At 63.2% G+C, this 17,501-nt stretch overlaps 2 protein-coding genes and 1 long non-coding RNA gene across 4 annotated transcripts; all 3 read right to left on the bottom strand.

Annotated features, from left to right (window-relative positions):
- Positions 1–1,681: 1,681 nt before the first annotated feature.
- SLC22A6 (solute carrier family 22 member 6) lies at positions 1,682–6,216 on the bottom strand. Its single transcript, XM_053968133.1, has 10 exons — positions 5,851–6,216; positions 5,323–5,423; positions 4,781–4,935; positions 4,196–4,364; positions 3,861–3,984; positions 3,406–3,521; positions 3,064–3,278; positions 2,734–2,842; positions 2,427–2,630; positions 1,682–1,869 (listed from the first exon to the last, which is right to left on the bottom strand). Exons 1-10 carry the CDS (start codon positions 6,214–6,216, stop codon positions 1,785–1,787), a joined length of 1,644 nt encoding a protein of 547 aa, XP_053824108.1. The 3' UTR covers positions 1,682–1,784.
- Positions 6,217–7,335: 1,119 nt separating this feature from the next.
- On the bottom strand, positions 7,336–14,641 carry LOC128801932 (solute carrier family 22 member 6-A-like). 2 transcript variants are annotated; one of them, XM_053968102.1, is made up of 11 exons: positions 14,583–14,641; positions 11,881–12,867; positions 10,974–11,077; positions 10,708–10,862; positions 10,298–10,466; positions 10,093–10,216; positions 9,896–10,011; positions 8,800–9,014; positions 8,472–8,580; positions 8,163–8,366; positions 7,336–7,572 (listed from the first exon to the last, which is right to left on the bottom strand). In XM_053968102.1, exons 2-11 carry the CDS (start codon positions 12,472–12,474, stop codon positions 7,491–7,493), a joined length of 1,872 nt encoding a protein of 623 aa, XP_053824077.1. In that variant the 5' UTR covers positions 12,475–12,867; positions 14,583–14,641; the 3' UTR covers positions 7,336–7,490. The 2 variants fall into 2 exon arrangements, with proteins under 2 accessions (XP_053824077.1, XP_053824078.1); XM_053968103.1 differs by having other exon boundaries at positions 11,881–12,787; positions 14,583–14,639.
- Positions 14,642–15,759: 1,118 nt separating this feature from the next.
- On the bottom strand, positions 15,760–17,140 carry LOC128801980 (uncharacterized). Its single transcript, XR_008435287.1, has 3 exons — positions 17,055–17,140; positions 16,536–16,618; positions 15,760–16,257 (listed from the first exon to the last, which is right to left on the bottom strand). It is a non-coding gene; the product is annotated as an uncharacterized LOC128801980 (long non-coding RNA).
- Positions 17,141–17,501: the final 361 nt, after the last annotated feature.

Here is a 17,501-nt window from a genome sequence, read left to right as displayed (position 1 = left end):
ATACTCTCTCCATTGATCAGCCCTTCTCTCCATCGATCGATCTATTGAGCTTTGATCTCTCTCCTGACCTCGCTGGGCTCTCCGTGACCACCCCATCGATCTCTCTATTGATCACTCACCTGTCCGTCGCTCCCGGTACCTCCCGGCCTCTCCCAGCCCCAGATCCCGCTGCCCGGAGCCCTCGGCCAGCCGCTACCACCCCCTGGCCCCGTGGCTGCCCATGGCCTGCCCTGCCCCCGGCCTGGCCCCGCTCCTATTTAAGGCCACCCCGGTCCCGGTTAACGTTTGACTCCGGAACCCGCCATGGATCGGTGGAGACGCTCTCGGGGCAGAAATGCCGGTGCCAGGCCCACCCGGGACACCCGACAGCTGCCCCTCCATCCCACCAAACTCATCCTCTTCCTCACCCTGGAAGCCCCCAGGCCCCGGCAGATGGGGACCCCCGGCCCCCTGTGGCCCGTTCTGCCCCTCCGGGGTGGATCATTGATGAGGCAAAGTCCCGGGCGCCCTGAACCGCATCCCTGGGAGCCCCTTGGACCCCGGGCAGGAGGGCGGCGGGGGCAGCGGAGCGTGGGCGGGATGGGGGGGACGTGGGGGGTGACGGGGGGAGCCGGACACCCGGATTGGCGCCGGCCGGAATGGCGTGGGCCGGGTGTGCGGACACGTGGATCCTCGGGATCTCTGGGTCCTTGGGACTTCTGGGACACCTGGGTCCGTGACATCCCCGCGCCCTCAGAACGTCGGGATCCCTGGGATCCCGGATCCCTGGACATTGAGGCACCAGAGTCCTTGGTCCTTGGGATCCCTGGGTCTTTGAGATCCTCGGGATCCCTGAGGCCTCGAGATCACTGAGCTCTTGGAATGTCGGGGCACCCTGGTGCCTGGATCTTGTGTCCCTGGGATCCCTGGACATCCGAACACCTGAATCCTTGGGATCTGGGTCTTTGGGGTGTCCAGGATCAGGGTTTGTGGGTCCTTGGGATCCCTGGGCACCCAGACATGGGGATTCTTGGGGTCCTTGATCCTTGGGATCCCAAATCCTCAGGGTTCCCAATCCCCAGATCCCCAATCCCCAGATCCCCAAATGCCAGGATCCCCAAATCCCCAGATCCCCAATCCCTGGGATCCCTGATCCTCAGGGTTCCCAATCCTCAGGATCCCAAATCTCCAGGATCCCCAGTCCCCAGATCCCCAAATCCCCAGATCCCCAATCCCTGGGATCTCTGATCCTCAGGGTTCCCAATCCTCGGGATCCCAAATCCCCGGGATCCCCAATCCCCAGATCCCCAAATCCCAGATCCCCGATCCTCGGGGTCCCGGATCCTTCCCGCACTCTCTCCCGACATTGTCCATCCCCGGCAGCTCCGGCCGAGGGGGAGTGGCCGGGAGGGGGTCCCGCGGTGCCGAGGCCGCGGTGTCCCGCTGGCTCCCGTGTTTTCCTTCGGGGCGGGACGGGCCCGGCTGCGCGGGACCCCCCGCGGCCGTGGGAAAACAACCCCCACCCCCACCCCACCCCACCCCCACCGGCCGCATTTCGCACAAGCTTTGCTTTTATTGTTTTTTTTTTATTCCAGCGCGGCCAAACCGTCCTCGACGCGGAGATTTGGGGGGGATTCCAGCATCCCCCCCACTCTGCAGGGAGGGGGCAGCCGGGTCCTTGTGGCCACTGCTGGCCCTTTGCTCTTCGGGGGTTTGAACCCCCTCCACCCCCCAAATCCTGCTCATCCATCTGGCGGGAGCATCGAGGGCTGAGGATTTTGGGGGTCCCCCAGTGGGGGGTGGCACTAATGGGGCCCTGTGGAGTTGCTGGATGGGGTGGGCTGGAGCGGGACCTGGAGATGTCGGGCTTCGTCCTTCTGGGATTGTGTCCTGGTGGGGAGAGAGGGATGGGGGGGGTTGGAGGGAACAGAGGGGGTTTTTGTGGTGCTGGGGTGGGCGTCCGTCCATCCTTCCATCCATCCATCCATCCTTCCATCCATCCATCCATCCATCCATCCATCCATCCATCCATCATCCATCCATCCATCATCCATCCATCCATCCATCATCCATCTATCATCCATCCATCCATCATCCATCCTTCCATCCATCCATCCATCCATCCATCCTTCCATCCATCCATCCTTCCATCCATCCATCCATCATCCATCCATCCATCCATCCATCCATCCGTCCGTCCGTCCATCCATCCATCCATCCATCCATCCATCATCCATTATCCATCCATCCATCCATTATCCATCCATCCATCCATCCATCCATCCATCCATCCATCCATCCCTCCATCCCAGCCAACTTCCATCCCTCCACCCCCACATTCAACCAACCCTTCTCTCCCTCTGTCCCTCCCCATCCCTCCCCATCCTCCATCCCATCCCACCACCCGTCCATCCGCTCCCCTCATCCCTGATCCTCTCCAGCCCCACCTTCCCTCCACCTCCTCCACGGTCTCGGGCAGGGCCATGTTGCGTGTCTCAGGCAGGAAGGCGGCCACCAGCCCCGACACCACGGGCGCGGCGCCGTAGATGATGAAGGGCAGCGCCGGGAAGAGCTCGCCCGCCATCTTCACCAGGGGGGCCATGATGCTGCCCAGCCGCGACATGGTGTTGGCCAAGCCCATGCCCGTCTGCCTGTGGGGCACGCGGAGCTCCTGAGGGCACCTGAGGGCACCTGAGGGACCACCCTGACACGGCCACCGCGGCCACGCCCGCCCCAGCCACGCCCCCTCCTTACCGGATCACGGTGGGGTAGAGCTCGCCCGTGTAGAGGAAGACGCAGTTGAAGGACGCGGCCAAACAACCTTTCCCAAAAACGGCCAAGGCTGTCCGGATTGTCCGGAGGTCTGAGGGGACAGCGGGACACTTGGGAGTCACCTCAGTGTCCCTACCTGGGCTGAGTTCACTTGACAAAAAAAGACCCCCCAAACACCAGGACTGGGGCAAATCCCCCATAAAAAGCTAAAATTACCCAACCTGGGGGTTCCATCAATGGGCCGAGCTCGTCTGGGCCCTCCCAGGGAGGTTGGAGATGAGGGGACACCGCTGCCACCACCCCTGGCCTCACCTCGTGGCACCAAGACGTTGGCCAGGATGGCCAAGCCGGCCAGGATGAGGGCGATGGCCTGGGTGAAGCGGCGCCCCACGTAGGTGATGGTGAGGATGGACACCAGCTTGGCTGGGATGTCCACGGCGCCGAAGATCAGCTGGATCACGTAGATGTCGAACTCAAAGTTCTGCAGGTCCATGGCCAGCCCGTAGTAGGCGAAGCTGGTGGAGAACCTGGGCCACGAGGGGGCAGAGGGGGTTAAAATGTCACCTGTGGGGAGGTGTGGGGTGGCATGAGGGGGTCAAGGACGTGGAGGGGGATGGACAACCACCCACTGGTGTCCTCCACCGCCGGCCGTACCACACGAAGCAGAGGCAGAAGGAGATGCGGCGCAGGACCGGCGTCCGGACCAGGTCAACCACGGTGTGGCGGGTCTTCGACGACATCATCTCCTTCTCCATGTGGGACCTCAGGGTCTGGAGGGACAGGGGGGGCTCTGGGATGGGCGTGGGGCACTGGGGACCCTCTTGAACTGGGCAGGTCTGGGCAGGACGGGTGGAAAAGGGCAAGGGGGGTCATGGGTGGATGGTGGGATGGAGACGGTGGATTCATGGATGGGTGAAGGGATGGATGGGTGGAGATGGAGGAGATGGAGATGGAGATGATGGATGTCACTGAGATGATGAAGATGAGTGGGTGGATGGACAGGATGCATAAGGGATGATGGATGGACAGGTGTCCATGGCGTAGATATTCAAGGGACCCCTATAAAACACCCCAGGGACACCCTGGGGGACCCGGACGGAGCCTTTTACTTCTATGTCGAGCTTGTCCCCTTCTTCCTTCTTCCCGTTGATCCTGGCCACCTTCTGGAGCTCCCGCAGGGCCTGCTGGGACCTCCCCACCATGACAAGCCACCGTGCTGACTCCGTCAGCCACCTGCACGGGAGGGGACATCCCTCCATCCATCATCCGTCCATCCATCATCCATCCATCATCCATCAATCCATCATCCATCCATCCATCCATCATCCATCCATCCATCATCCATCCATCCATCCATCCATCATCCATCCATCCATCCATCCATCCATCATCCATCCATCATCCATCCATCCATCATCCATCCCTCCCCCTTCCTCCTCCTCACCAGGAGTAGAGGAAGAAGCCAAAGAAGGGCAGGGACACCACGAGCTGCAGCTGGCGCCAGTCGGGGACGGCGAAGGCGACGCCGGCCAGCAGGAACTGCCCGGTGGTGTAGCAGTACCCCATGAAGGTGCCCACCAGCGCCCGCATGTGTGTCGGCATCCACTCCAGCGCTGTGGGACACGGCACGTGGGGACCACCTGGGAGTGCCCACCGGCACCCCAGGGGATGGGGAGACCACCGGGATGGTGCCCGGGGGACACGGAGACCACCAGGATGGTGGCCACAGGTATCCTAGGGGAACATGGAGCCCAGGGCAGGTTCTGGGGGGACATGGACCCACAGGTGCCAGGGGACATGGAGACCACCAGACAGGCCCGCACAGGTACAGGGGGGACATGGAGACCACCAGGATGGTTCCTGGAGGACACAGAGACCACCGGGATGGTGCCCAGGGGACATGGAGACCACCAGGATGGTTCCTGGAGGACACGGAGACCACCGGGATGGCTCCCACACGTTCGGGGGGGGTCACGGAGCCCACCCAGGTGGGCGCCCAGGGCGGGTACCGGGCCCGGGGGTGACGTACAGAGGGAGACGCTGTTGAGGACGATGCCCGAGAAGGCCATGCCCGTCAGGAAGCGGAACAGGCAGTACACGGTGAAGGTGGGCGCGAAGGACGAGCAGGTGCCCATGGCGGCCATCTGCAGGTAGCACCAGGTGAGCACCGAGCGGCGGCCGAACCTGGGCAGCGAGGAGGAGGAGGAGGAGAAGCAGGGGGTGAGGATGAAGAAATGGGGGCGGAGGAGGAGGAGGAGGAGGAAGGGGAGGAACAGAAAGAGAAGGGGAGGAGAAAATGGAGAGGAGGAGGAGACAAGAAGGATGAAGAAGGGGGCAGAGAAAGGAAGAGGGGGTGAAGAGGAGGAAAAAGGGGTGAGGAAGAGGGCGAGGAGGGGGAAGAGGGGTGAGGAAGGTGAGGAAGAGGGAGGAGGTGAGGAGAAAAATGGGATGAGGAGGAAAAAAAGGGTGAAGAAAAGAAAGAGAGAGGAGGAGTAGGGAATGAGGAGGAGGCAGAGAGGGTGAGAGGACCCCCCGGTGTCACCCCACCTGCCGGCAGGGGCTCCCCCTCACCTGTCTGAGAGCCCCCCAAAGATGCCGCCCACCAGGACTCCGGCCATGTAGAGCGACTGCGCCAGCTGCTTGAGCCCTCGGGAGCTGCACACCAGGTCCCACTGCCGGGGGACGAGGACATGGGGTGGGACAGAGATCAGGGTCCCCTCTGGCCCCCCAAACCCCAAAACCGCCCATGGTGGCTGGTAAGGTCAATGAATGGCCAATGGAAAGGTGACACTGAATGCTTGGCCACCCTTGCCGGCATTGCCGTGGTTGGAAGGTCCATCCAAGGGTCCTGTGACCCCTTGTGACCCCTTGTGACCCCTTGTTGATGGCCACCAACTCCCCATCCTCCCTTCCTCTCCTGGGCCTTCCTGGTGCTGAGCGTCTCCACCAAAGGTTGAGCAGGGAAGATGCTCCAGTTGGGAGAGGTCAATGCTGTGTTGGCAGCAGACCCTCTGTTGGTGCCTCCAGGTGGGACCCACCCGCGGGATTGGGTGAAAAGCCCACCAGACCCCCCCCAAAACCCCACCACCACCGTCCCACCTCAGTGACGATGGTGCTGGTGAAGACGCTGCGGTCGTAGGTCCAGCCATCGCCACACGGCTCCGTCTCCGGCCAAGAGCTGTTGGGCTCCGAACCGTTGGCCTCCAAAAGCCACCACTGGGGTGTCACAAAGCGCCGGCACCGCTCCCCGCGGGGCACCCAGACCCTCAGCAGGGCCTCGGCGTCGAGGCCGGTGGCGTTGGCCTCCGGGCGCGGGCGGCACCGGTGGTCGCTGGTGGCGGCGGTGAAGTTCTGCAGGAGGTTGTGGCTGGCCATCATCAGCACGGGCAGGGACAGGAGCAGCACCGAGACCACCTGGAAGCGCCCCATGCCCCCCACGTGCTCCAGGAGGCTGGCGAAAGCCATCCTGCCACCACCGGGGCGCGGGAACGCCCCACAGCCATGCAGAACCCCGGATTTCAGGGGTTTCACCCCAAAAAGTGCCTCCCTGTCCCACACGGTGTCTTCCCTCCAGCAGCAGCCAGGGGTGGTCTCCTATATAACCCAGCCCAAGGGTGGTTTGGGTTAATGTTTGACATCTCTGGGGGTTTTTGGTGGTTTTCCAGGAGAAGAAGGCAAAAGTGCAGCGCAAAGGTGTCCAGGGGTAAAAAAAAAGGTGTTTTAGGGGCAAAAGTCCCCCAAAGTGGGGCAAAACTGGAGCGGTCTGGGGCAGGAAGAGACAAGGAATACCTAATTCCTTTTAATTATTATTTCACAGCCTTGCTCTTTTGAGGGGAAAAGTCAGGTTTTGGGCAGGGGCCGTCCAGGAGGCTGGGTGGGCATCAGGGTGGGCACCACAGGGAGAGGAGGGCTCCTGGCATGGACCAATGTCCGGCCTTCGGTGGCGCCTTTGGGTTAAATTTTAGTGATTCCAGTGGTCAAAAGGCGACCGAAAGGTGCTGACAGAGGTGGCCCTGCCTGGGTCAGCGCATTCCCCGCCGGGGTTAATTTTTGATTAAAAGTTGATGGGGCCAAGGGACACGTCAGAAATGGGAGCAAGGGCCGGGGTGGCTTGGGGGGACAGAAATTGGGGAAGGGGCATCGCGGCGGCGCCGGGAGGGGCCGGGTGGGATTCAGGAGCTCCTGGTGCTTCCCCAGCTTCTCTGGGATTTGAGGGACGCCTCTGCCAGGAGAAGAGCTGGTTTGGGGTTATTGAGGATCGTCTTGTTGGAGGTGAGATCCAGCGTGGTGTTCTTGGTGCCACCTTATCTGAGGTGACTTCGCGGGCACGGTTCTTGGGCACCGTCCCACTGGACAAGGTGATGAGGTGTCATTAAAAATGGGGGTCTTGGGTGCCACCTCATTGGTGGACAAGGCTGTGGGGTGTCCTCCTGTGGAGATGACCTCCAAAAAAAGGGGTCCTTGGTCGTCTCCTTATTGGAAGTTATCTCAGGGACAATTCTTGGGCATTGTCCCATGGGAGGTGACCGCGGACGTGGTTGTCGGGGGTGACCTGGGGGGGCACAGATAAGACCCCGAGACGTGTCCCCACCAGAGCTGTTTTATTCCTGCCCAGATGTCCCCGCCCCAACTGGAGGTCACCAGTCACGACCGAGGTCTCCCCCTCAAGCTGTGGGGACCCCTGCGGTGGTGGCCACTGGTGGCCGGGGCTGGGGCGCTGCGCCCACCCCCAGGGTCCCTCACGCCTCCTTCAGGGGGGGCCCATCCTGGGGCTGGAGCGCGATCTTCTCCTTGGGGTCACCTGCTGGCTTCTGCTTGGTCCTGGAGGGAGGAGGAAGAGGAGGAGGAGGAGGAGGGTCGTGGTAAAGGGAGAGTGGCCCAGGCCGAGCATTCAGCCAATCACAGAGCTCCTTCTTCTGCCAACATCCCCATCCACCTGTCCCTCAATGCAGCCAGGGGTCCCTTGAGCCTGAACCTCTTCATGGTTGGGGTTGTCCATCATTGTCCATCATCCATCCACTGGCAACCATCCAACCCTCCATCGTCCATGGATTGTCCATCACTGTCCATCATCCATCCATTGTCCATGCAACCATCATCCATTGTCCATGCGTTACCCATCACTCAACCATCCATTGTCCATCATCCAACCATCATCCATCCATCCATCCATCATCCATCCATCCATCATCCATCCATCATCCATCCATCCATCATCCATCCATCATCCATCCATCCATCATCCATCCATCCATCCATCCATCCATCCATCATCCATCCATCCATCCATCCATCCATCCATCATCCATCCATCATCCATCCATCATCCATCCATCCATCATCCATCCATCCATCCATCCATCATCCATCCATCCATCATCCATCCATCATTGCCCCTCCCTGTCACCCACCTGTTCTCCACCTCCTCGATGGTGTCGGGCAGTGGCGTGTTGAGGGTCTCGGGCAGGAACGCGGCCGCCACGGCCGCCACCACGGGGGCCACCCCGTAGACGGCGGGGGGCAGGAAGGGGTAGTACTCGTCCATCATCTTCACCAGCGGCGCCACGATGCCGCCCACGCGCGCCATGGTGCTGCCGAAGCCCAGCCCCGTCTGCCTGCGACGCCGGGAGGGTCACGGGGGGCACGGAGCACCCCGGGGGTGTCCGGGGAGGCGTGACGGGGACCTGCCCCACCGCGGGGACGTGGGGCCGGGGCGATACCTGATGGGGGTGGGGTAGAGCTCGGTGGTGTAGAGGAAGACGCAGTTGAAGGAGGCGGACAGGCAGCCCTTGCCGATGACGGCCAGCGCCGTGCGCACCGTCTGCAGCTCTGCGGGGACACGGGGACACCGGGGCTCGGCCACCGAGTGGGGGGACGTGGGGACACCAGGGCTGGACCACCATGCAGGCAGGTGGGGACGGGGCAGGGAGGGAGGATGGAGGGATGGGGAGATCAGTGGCTGGACATAGGGATGGAAACATGGAGGAAGACAAGCTGGGGACACTGGTGGCCAGAGTGATGGAGAACCCCCGCCCCCTCCACACCCACCTGTGGGCACAAAGATGTTGGCCACGATGACCAGCCCCGCCAAGAACAAGGCCACCATGAGCGAGAGCCGCCGGCCGACGTAGCTCAGGGACACGGTCACCACCACCTTGGCCGGAAAGTCAACGGCACCGAAAATCACCTGGATGAGGTAAATGCTGACCCCAAAGTTCTGCAGGTCCATGGCCAAGCCGTAGTAGGAGAAACTGATGGAGAACCTGGAGCGAGGTGGGGGGGGGCGGACCTTGAGGTGACATCACCTTCCTGGGACAGGACGGGACAGGGATGGCAGGTGGGGGAGGAGGGGGCTGGGAGGCAGTTGGATGGGTGGGGCCACTGGTTGGGTGTCCAGGTGTCCATCCTTCCATCCATCCATCTGTGAGCCTGACCAGTCATCTGTCCATCCATCAATCATCCATCCATCCATCCATCCATCCATCCATCCATCCATCATCCATCCATCCATCCATCATCCATCCATCCATCATCCATCATCCATCCATCATCCATCCATCATCCATCCATCCATCATCCATCCATCCATCATCATCCATCCATCCATCCATCCATCATCCATCCATCCATCATCCATCATCCATCATCCATCATCATCCATCCATCCATCATCCATCATCATCCATCCATCATCCATCATCCATCCATCCATCATCCATCATCCATCCATCCATCAGCCATCATCCATCCATCATCCATCCGTCCATCCATCCATCATCCATCCATCCATCCATCCATCATCCATCCATTCATCATCCATCATCCATCCATCCATCCATCATCCATCATCATCCATCCATCATCCATCATCCATCCATCATCCATCCATCATCCATCCATCCATCCATCCATTCATCATCCATCATCCATCCATCCATCCATCATCCATCATCATCCATCCATCATCCATCATCCATCCATCCATCATCCATCCATCATCCATCCATCCATCCATCATCCATCATCATCCATCATCATCCATCATCCATCCATCCATCATCCATCCATCATCCATCCATCATCCATCCATCCATCCATCCATCCATCCATCCATCCATCCATCCCTCCTCGCCCCCAGCCCCACCAGACGATGGAGAGGCAGAAGAAGATGTGGCGGATCACAGGGGTCCGGACCAGGTCGGAGACGGTGTAGGAGGATTTCAGAGCTGCCAACTCCTCCTTCATGTTGGACTTCAACATCTGGGAGAGGAGAAATGGAAGAGGTTGGGGGGGCTGGAAACCCCCACCCCACCCTTCACCCCCACCGTGGGGCCACCAGACCTCGACCGTGATCTTCTCCCCCTCCTCTTTCCGGTTGTTGAAGGTGGCCACGCGCTGCAGGACCTTCACCGCCCGCTCGGCTTTGCCCGAGAGCACCAACCACCGCGCCGACTCCGCCAACCACCTGCAGCCAGCGAGGGGAAACTGAGGCACGGCCAGCACCCCCCACATCCCCATGGCCTCCCCGAGGGGCCCAACGTCCTACCAGGAGTAGAGGAGGAAGACGAAGAAGGGCAGGGACACGGAGAGCTGGAGCCAGCGCCAGTGGGGGACGGCGTAGGCCACCCCAGCCAGGATGATCTGGCCCAGGGTGTAGGCGAAGCCGGTGATGGCCACGGTGATGGCGCGGTAGGGCGTGGGGATCCACTCCACCACTGCCGGGGACACGGGGACACGGCTCACTCGGGGTGTCCCCAAAGCGCTGGGGCCCTCCCGGTCAGTGCGGCCACCCCAGCGCGGTCAGACGTGTCCACACCACGTGACCCCAGCATGGCCACTGTGATGTCCTCGCTCATGGACATGGGGATGTCACCTCCATGGCCATCGGGTTGTCCCCCTCCATGGCCATGGCCATGTCCCCACCCCTGAGCACGGGCTGTCCCCGTGTCCCCTCACCCAGGCAGGCGATGCTGAGGCCGAAGCCGGACAGCGCCATCCCGCCGGCGAAGCGGAAGACGCAGTAGGAGGCGTAGTTGGGCGCGAAGGCCGTGCACGTGCCCATCACCCCCAGCTGCAGGTAGGACCACATCAACATGGCCTTGCGCCCAAACCTGCAACAGGAGCCACTGGGAGCCACTGGGAGCCACCAGGGATGAGCTGTCCACAGCCCCACAGGGAAACTGAGGCACTGAGGTGGGGGGGGGTGTCTCTGCTGCCTTTACCTGTCTGAGAGGCCCCCCAAGACCAGGGCGCCCACCAGGACCCCAGCCATGTAGATGGACTGGGCCATCTGCCGCAGCTGCCGGTAGCCACAGACCAGGTCCCACTGCCAGGACAGGGGGACATCTGCCAGTGTCAGTCCCTCTTTCTTCCTCTCCATCCATCCATCCATCCATCCATCCATCCATCCATCCATCCATCCATCCATCCATCATCCATCCATCCATCATCCATCCATCCATCATCCATCCATCCATCATCCATCATCCATCATCCATCCATCCATCATCCATCCATCCATCCATCATCCATCCATCCATCCATCATCCATCCATCATCCATCCATCCATCCATCCATCCATCATCCATCCATCCATCATCCATCATCCATCCATCATCCATCCATCATCCATCCATCCATCCATCATCCATCATCCATCATCCATCCATCCATCCAACCATCATCCATCATCCATCATCCATCCATCCATCCATCCATCCATCATCCATCCATCCATCCATCCATCATCCATCCATCCATCATCCATCCATCATCCATCATCCGTCCATCCATCATCCATCCATCCATCCATCCATCCATCCATCATCCATCCATCCATCCATCCAACCATCATCCATCATCCATCCATCCATCCATCCATCCATCCAACCATCATCCGTCCATCCATTCATCCATCCATCCATCCATCATCCATCCATCCATCATCCATCATCCATCCAACCATCATCCGTCCATCCATCCATCCATCATCCATCCATCCCTTGTCTGTCCATCCCTCCCTCCCTCCCACCTCACCCCAAATCCCCCCCTCCCCACAGAGGTGTTGTCCCCCCCCAGACACGGTGGTCACCTCCCCACCCTCCCCGTCCCCACGTCCCCGTCCCCACCTCGGTGACGATGGTGGACACGTAGATGCTGCGGTCGTAGTCCCAGCCGTCACGGCATGGCTCGGTGGCCCGGGGACCACCGGTGACATTGGCCACATAGCGCCGGCAGGACCCCAGGGTGACATCAGCAGACCCCAGGGTGACATTGGACCACCCCAGCGCGGCACCAGCGGGCCCCAGGCTGCCATTGGAGGACCCCCAGGTGGCATCAGGCTGGACACGGGTGCCATCGGGCGTCCCCCCGGTGCCGCCGACTGTGACGTGGGTGGCACCGGGGCTGTGGACGCCATTGGGGGACCTCAGGGTGGCACCAGGTGACCCCGAGGTGCCACCAGGAGACCTCAGGACGGTGGCGGAGACTCTCAAGGTGTCACGAGGATCCGCCGAGGTGGCATCGGGGGTGGCTCCGTGTGGCGCTGGGGTGGCGCCGGGGCCAGCGGGGACGCGGCAGCGGTGCGGGGGGACGGCGGCGGTGAAGTTCTGCAGCAGGTTGTGGCTGGCCATGAGCAGGATGGGCACCGCCAGCAGCGCCGTCTGCAGCACCTGGAACCGGCCCAGGCCCCCGACCTGCGCCAGCACCGCCCCGAACGGCATCGCGGGGACACCGCCGGGCACGGGGACACCGCCAGACACGGGGACACCGCCAGACACGGGGACACTGCCGGCCTGGGGACACCGCCGGGCACGGGGACACCGCTGGGCACGGGGACACCGCTGGACACGGGGACACCGCCGGCCTGGGGACACCGCCGGGCACGGGGACACCGCTGGGTACGGGGACACCGCTGGCCTGGGGACACCGCCGGGCACGGGGACACCGCCACGCACGGGGACTCTGCTGGACACGGGGACACCGCCGGACACGGGGACACCGCCGGGCACGGGGACACCGCAGGACACGGGGACACTGCTGGACACGGGGACACTGCTGGACACAGGGACACTGCTGGACACGGGGACACCGCCGGGCACGGGGACACCGCTGGCCTGGGGACACCACCGGACAGGGGGACTCTGCTGGACACGGGGACACTGCGGGACACGGGGACTCTGCTGGCCTGGGGACACTGCTGGACATGGGACACCGCTGGACACGGGGACACTGCTGGACAGAGGGACACCACTGGACAGAGGGACACTGCCGGACTCAGGGACACCACTGGACATGGGGACACCACCGGCCTGGGGGACAGTGTCACCCACGGGGATGGCAGCACTCATGGGGACATCATCAGCCATGGGGACACCACCAAGCATGGGGACACCAGTGGGCACAGGGACACAGGGCCTTGGGGACACCCAAGACATGGGGACAACGTCACCCGTGGGGACACCACCACCCCAACTGGGACTTCATCAACTGAGGGGACACCATGGAACACGGGGACCCTGGGGCTTGGGGACATCACCCATGGGGATGGCAGGACATGGAGACACTGGGACAGGGGGACAGCCACCCCCAGGGCCATGGGGACACGGGACAGGGGTGGACACCGCTGGGAGTGCTGAGCTGGGGCCACCAGGATGTGGGGACAGGGGACATGGAGACCCAGAGATGGGGAGGGGACACGGGGCAGGGGACGTGGTGACCACTGGGGACAGTGTCACCACTTGCGTCACATGTCCCCAACCCCTCCTGATGTCCCCATCCCCTCCCAGCATGTCCCTGTCCCAGCTCCACCTCGGCGTGGCTCCCCAGGGATGGGGACATCCGGCCAGCTGTGACTCCATGTCCCCAAGGTGAAGGGTCCCCTCTGTGATGTCCCCAAACCCTCCCTGATGTCCCCACCATGTCCCCTCTGTGATTTCCCCAACCCAACCCATGTCCCCACCACACCCCCAATGTCCCCAGCTTGTCCCAGTGTCCCCCCATAATGTCCCCAACCTGTCCAATATCCCCTCCCCTCCCTAAGAGAAACAATGTCCCCAACAACGTCCCCAACCCCTCCCTGGTGCCCCAAGCTGTTCCCGTGTCCCCCCAAAATGTCCCCACCCCATCCCATAATCCCCCGCTGTCCCTCTCCGTCCCCCCCTCGTTGTCCCCTCAGTCCTGTCCCAGGAATCCCCCCCACCTGTCCCCTGCTGTCCCCACCCGTCCTCCAGGAGCCGCCCCCATCCCGAGGTCCCCCCACTGTCCCCATCTGTTGCCCCCTCCCCCTTTGCTCCCCCAGACCCCACCTGACCCCCTGTCCCGGGGGTCACACGATTGTCCCTGTCCCAATCCCTGTCCCAGTCCCTGTCCCTCTGTCCCTGTCCCGGGGGTCCCCCCGTGTCCCACCTGCGCCGCCGGTGCTGTCCCTGTCCCTGTCCTTGTCCCAATCCCTCTCTCCCTGTCTGTGTCCCTCTGTCCCTGTCCAAATCCCTGTCCCCCTGTCCCAATCCCGGTCCCCCTGTCCCAATCCCGGTCCCCTTGTCCCAATCCCGGTCCCCTTGTCCCAATCCCTGTCCCTGTCCCCCTGTCCCAATCCCGGTCCCCCTGTCCCAATCCCGGTCCCCTTGCCCCTGTCCCAGTCCCTGCCCCTGTCCCAATCCCAATCCCTGTCCCTGTCCCCCTGTCCCAATCCCTGTCCCCCTGTCCCAATCCCGGTCCCCCTGCCCCTGTCCCAATCCCTGCCCCTGTCCCAATCCCAATCCCTGTCCCTGTCCCTCTGTCCCAATCCCTGTCCCTGTCCCCCTGTCCCGGGGGTCCCCCCGTGTCCCACCTGCGCCGCCGGTGCTGTCCCTGTCCCTGTCCCTGTCCGGGTCCCTGTCCCCGTCGCGGTCCCCGCGCTCGCTCCGTTACACAACGAGGCGAAAAGCGCCGCTTTTGGTGCCACCGGGATTAACGGGGGGGGGGGGGGGGGGGGGGGCGAATTCCAGCGCCGCGGGGGGGTCCGGACGCCTCTGGGTCCCCCCGCCCGCCCGCCCGGGGGCTCTGCGGCCCTATAGGGGACACCCCTATAGATCAGCACCCCCTCCCCACACTTAGGGACCCCCCCACACACCTGTTGGTGTCCCCCCCCCCCCCCCGGACCCCAAAGAGCCCCTACAGAGCCCCCAGGAGCCCCTCGAGGTGCCCAAGAGCCCCCACAGATCCCACAGAGCTGCCACAGAGCCCCTATAGACCCCCCCAAGCCCCTATAGCCCCCCCCAAGCCCCCATAGCCCCCCCCAAGCCCCTAAAGAGCCCCCACAAATCCTTTTCAATCTCCTTTGGGGCCCTGGCAGCCCCACAGACGCCTAGAGCAGCTCGTCAACCTCCCCCTTTTTAGGGTCCTACAGCCTTTAACACCCCCCCCCCCCCGTTTTAGGGTCCCAAACCCCCCGGCAGGCCCCTATAGATCCCACAAGTCCCTGCAGGTCCCTACAACCCCCCCCAGACACCCCCAGAACTCCCCCACCGGCGCCTACAGACCCCGATAATTCCCCTATTCGCCCCCGTGTCCCCCCCCCAGGCACCTGCAAGTCCCCTATAGATCCCCTACAGATCCCTATAAATCCCCCAAAACCCTCGACAGACCCCCCCCCCCCACGAGCCCCCATAAATCCCTATGACCCCCCAAAACCCCATAACCCCCCCCAAAACCCTCTCAGACCCCCCCGCCCCCAATAATCCCCTATAGACCCCCATAGGGTCCCACGGGGGCTCCGCCGCCCCCTGGTGGTCGAGAAAGGAAACGGGAATTGGGGAGGGGGTCCCGGGGATTTGGGGGGGGGGTCCTCGGAATTCGGGGGGGTCCTGAGAATTTGGTGAGGGGATTCAGAGGTTTTGGATCCTAGGATTTTTTTTTGGGGGGGGGGGGTGTCTCAGGGTTTTTAGGGGAGGAATTCAGGGTTTGGGGGGGGTCCCAGGGTTTTTGGGGGGGGGGGGGGGTCCCAGGGTTTGTTTTTGGGGGGGGTCCATATGGAAACAGGAACTTTATTGAGCCGATACAAAACCCCCGACTCAGCAAACGCCCCCCAAAGAGCCCCAAAATCAACCCCCGACCCCCCCTGCGCCCCCCCACCCCCAAAAAGGGGTCCCAGGTGTGTCCGGGGGGGGGTCCCAGGAGCCCGGGCTGAGCCCCCCCCCCCCCCAGAACTGACACAATTCATGACACCAGTGGGGCAGGGAGGGGTTCCCAGTGCTCCCAGCACCCCCCAGCCCCCCCAAACTGGTGCCAGGCCCAGCTCCCAGTAAGGCCCAACTGGGAGGCGGCGCCCGAGCCCAGAATGGGGGGAAATCCTGGAGAAACGGGTAAAAATTGGGTGAGGGGGGGGGGGGCGGCGCTAGGAATCGTAATCTTCATCCTCCTCCTCTTCCTCCCGGGCGCGGGGGGGGCCGGGGGCCGGGGGGAGCCCCCCCGGGAGCCCCCCCGGGAGGGTGGGGGGGCCCAGGGGGGCGAAGGGAACCCCGGGGCTGCGGGAAAAGGCGTCAGTGCCGGGGGGGAGAACCCCCCCAAAAAAAAAACCCCAAACCCCCCCAGATCCCCCCCCCCCCCCAACAGGGACATGGGGGGGGGCACCCCCGATCCACCCAACCCCCCCCACGAGACCCAGGTGGGGGAGGGGCACCCAAAACCCCTTCCCAACCCCCCCCCCCCCCCCAGGGACTCAGGTATGGGGGGAACACCCCAAACCCCCCCCCCCCCAAAAACGGCCCCAGGTGTTTTCTGCCCCCCCCCCCCAAAACCGCACCTGGCGAAGGTGAGTGGGGGCGGGGCCGGGGGGGGCTGCGGGGTCTCCTCGTCCCCGTCGCTGTCGCTGTCCTCAGAGTCCTCCTGGGGGGTCGGGGGGGGGGGACGGGACAATGAGGGGACCCCAAACCCCTCCCCACACCCAGGGATCCCCAAACCCCCCCCCCCCCCCCCAGAGGGGACCCAAAAACCCCAACCCCACCCAGGACCCCCCAGTTCCTCCCCCCAGATGTAAACCCCCTCCCCTTCAGGGGGGGACCCCCAAAATCACCCCAAAGCCCCCCCAGAGGAGACTCAGGGGTCCAGGTACCCCCAAAACCCCCCAGGAACCCCCCAGCCTCCAGCTCTGAGTTGGTCCCTGATTGTCCCTTGGCCTCGGACCCCCCAAAACCCACCCAGGATCCCCAAACCCCCCCCAGGACCCCCAAATCCCCCCCCAGGATCCCCAACCCCCCCCCCAGGACCCCCCAAATCCCCCCAGGATCCCCAACCCCCCCCAGGACCCCCAAATCCCCCCCACCTCCTGCTCCGAGTCTGTCCCCGACTGTTTCGGGGTCCCCTTGGCCCCGGGACCCCCGTTCTTGCGGCCACTGCCCGGGCGGCGCCCCCTGAAAGAGACCCCCCCCCATTAGAGACCCCCCCCGACCCCAAAACCGCCCCAAATCCCCCCCCTCAGGGACCCCCCCTGCACCCCAATATCCCTCCCGACCCCCCGGCAGGGACCTCAGGTGGCCCCGGGTGTCCCCCAGGACCCCCCCAGGTGTGCAGGGGTGTCCTCAGGTGTGCCACAAGTGTCCCCAAGGTGTCCAGGGGCGTCTCCAGGTGCCCCCCAGGTATCCAAGAGTGTCCCCAGGTACCCCTCAGGTTTCCTGGCATGTCCCCAGGTGTCCCTAAGGTGGCCAGAGGTATCCCCAAGTAGCCCCCAGGTATCAGGGTGTGTCCCCAGGTGTCCTCAGGTATCCAGGGG

Source organism: Vidua chalybeata, chromosome 32 (assembly GCF_026979565.1).
Source record: "Vidua chalybeata isolate OUT-0048 chromosome 32, bVidCha1 merged haplotype, whole genome shotgun sequence".
NCBI classification, from domain to species: domain Eukaryota; kingdom Metazoa; phylum Chordata; class Aves; order Passeriformes; family Viduidae; genus Vidua; species Vidua chalybeata.
The sequence above is the reverse complement of the archived record's forward strand: the minus strand, read 5'-3'. Positions and strand labels throughout refer to the sequence as shown.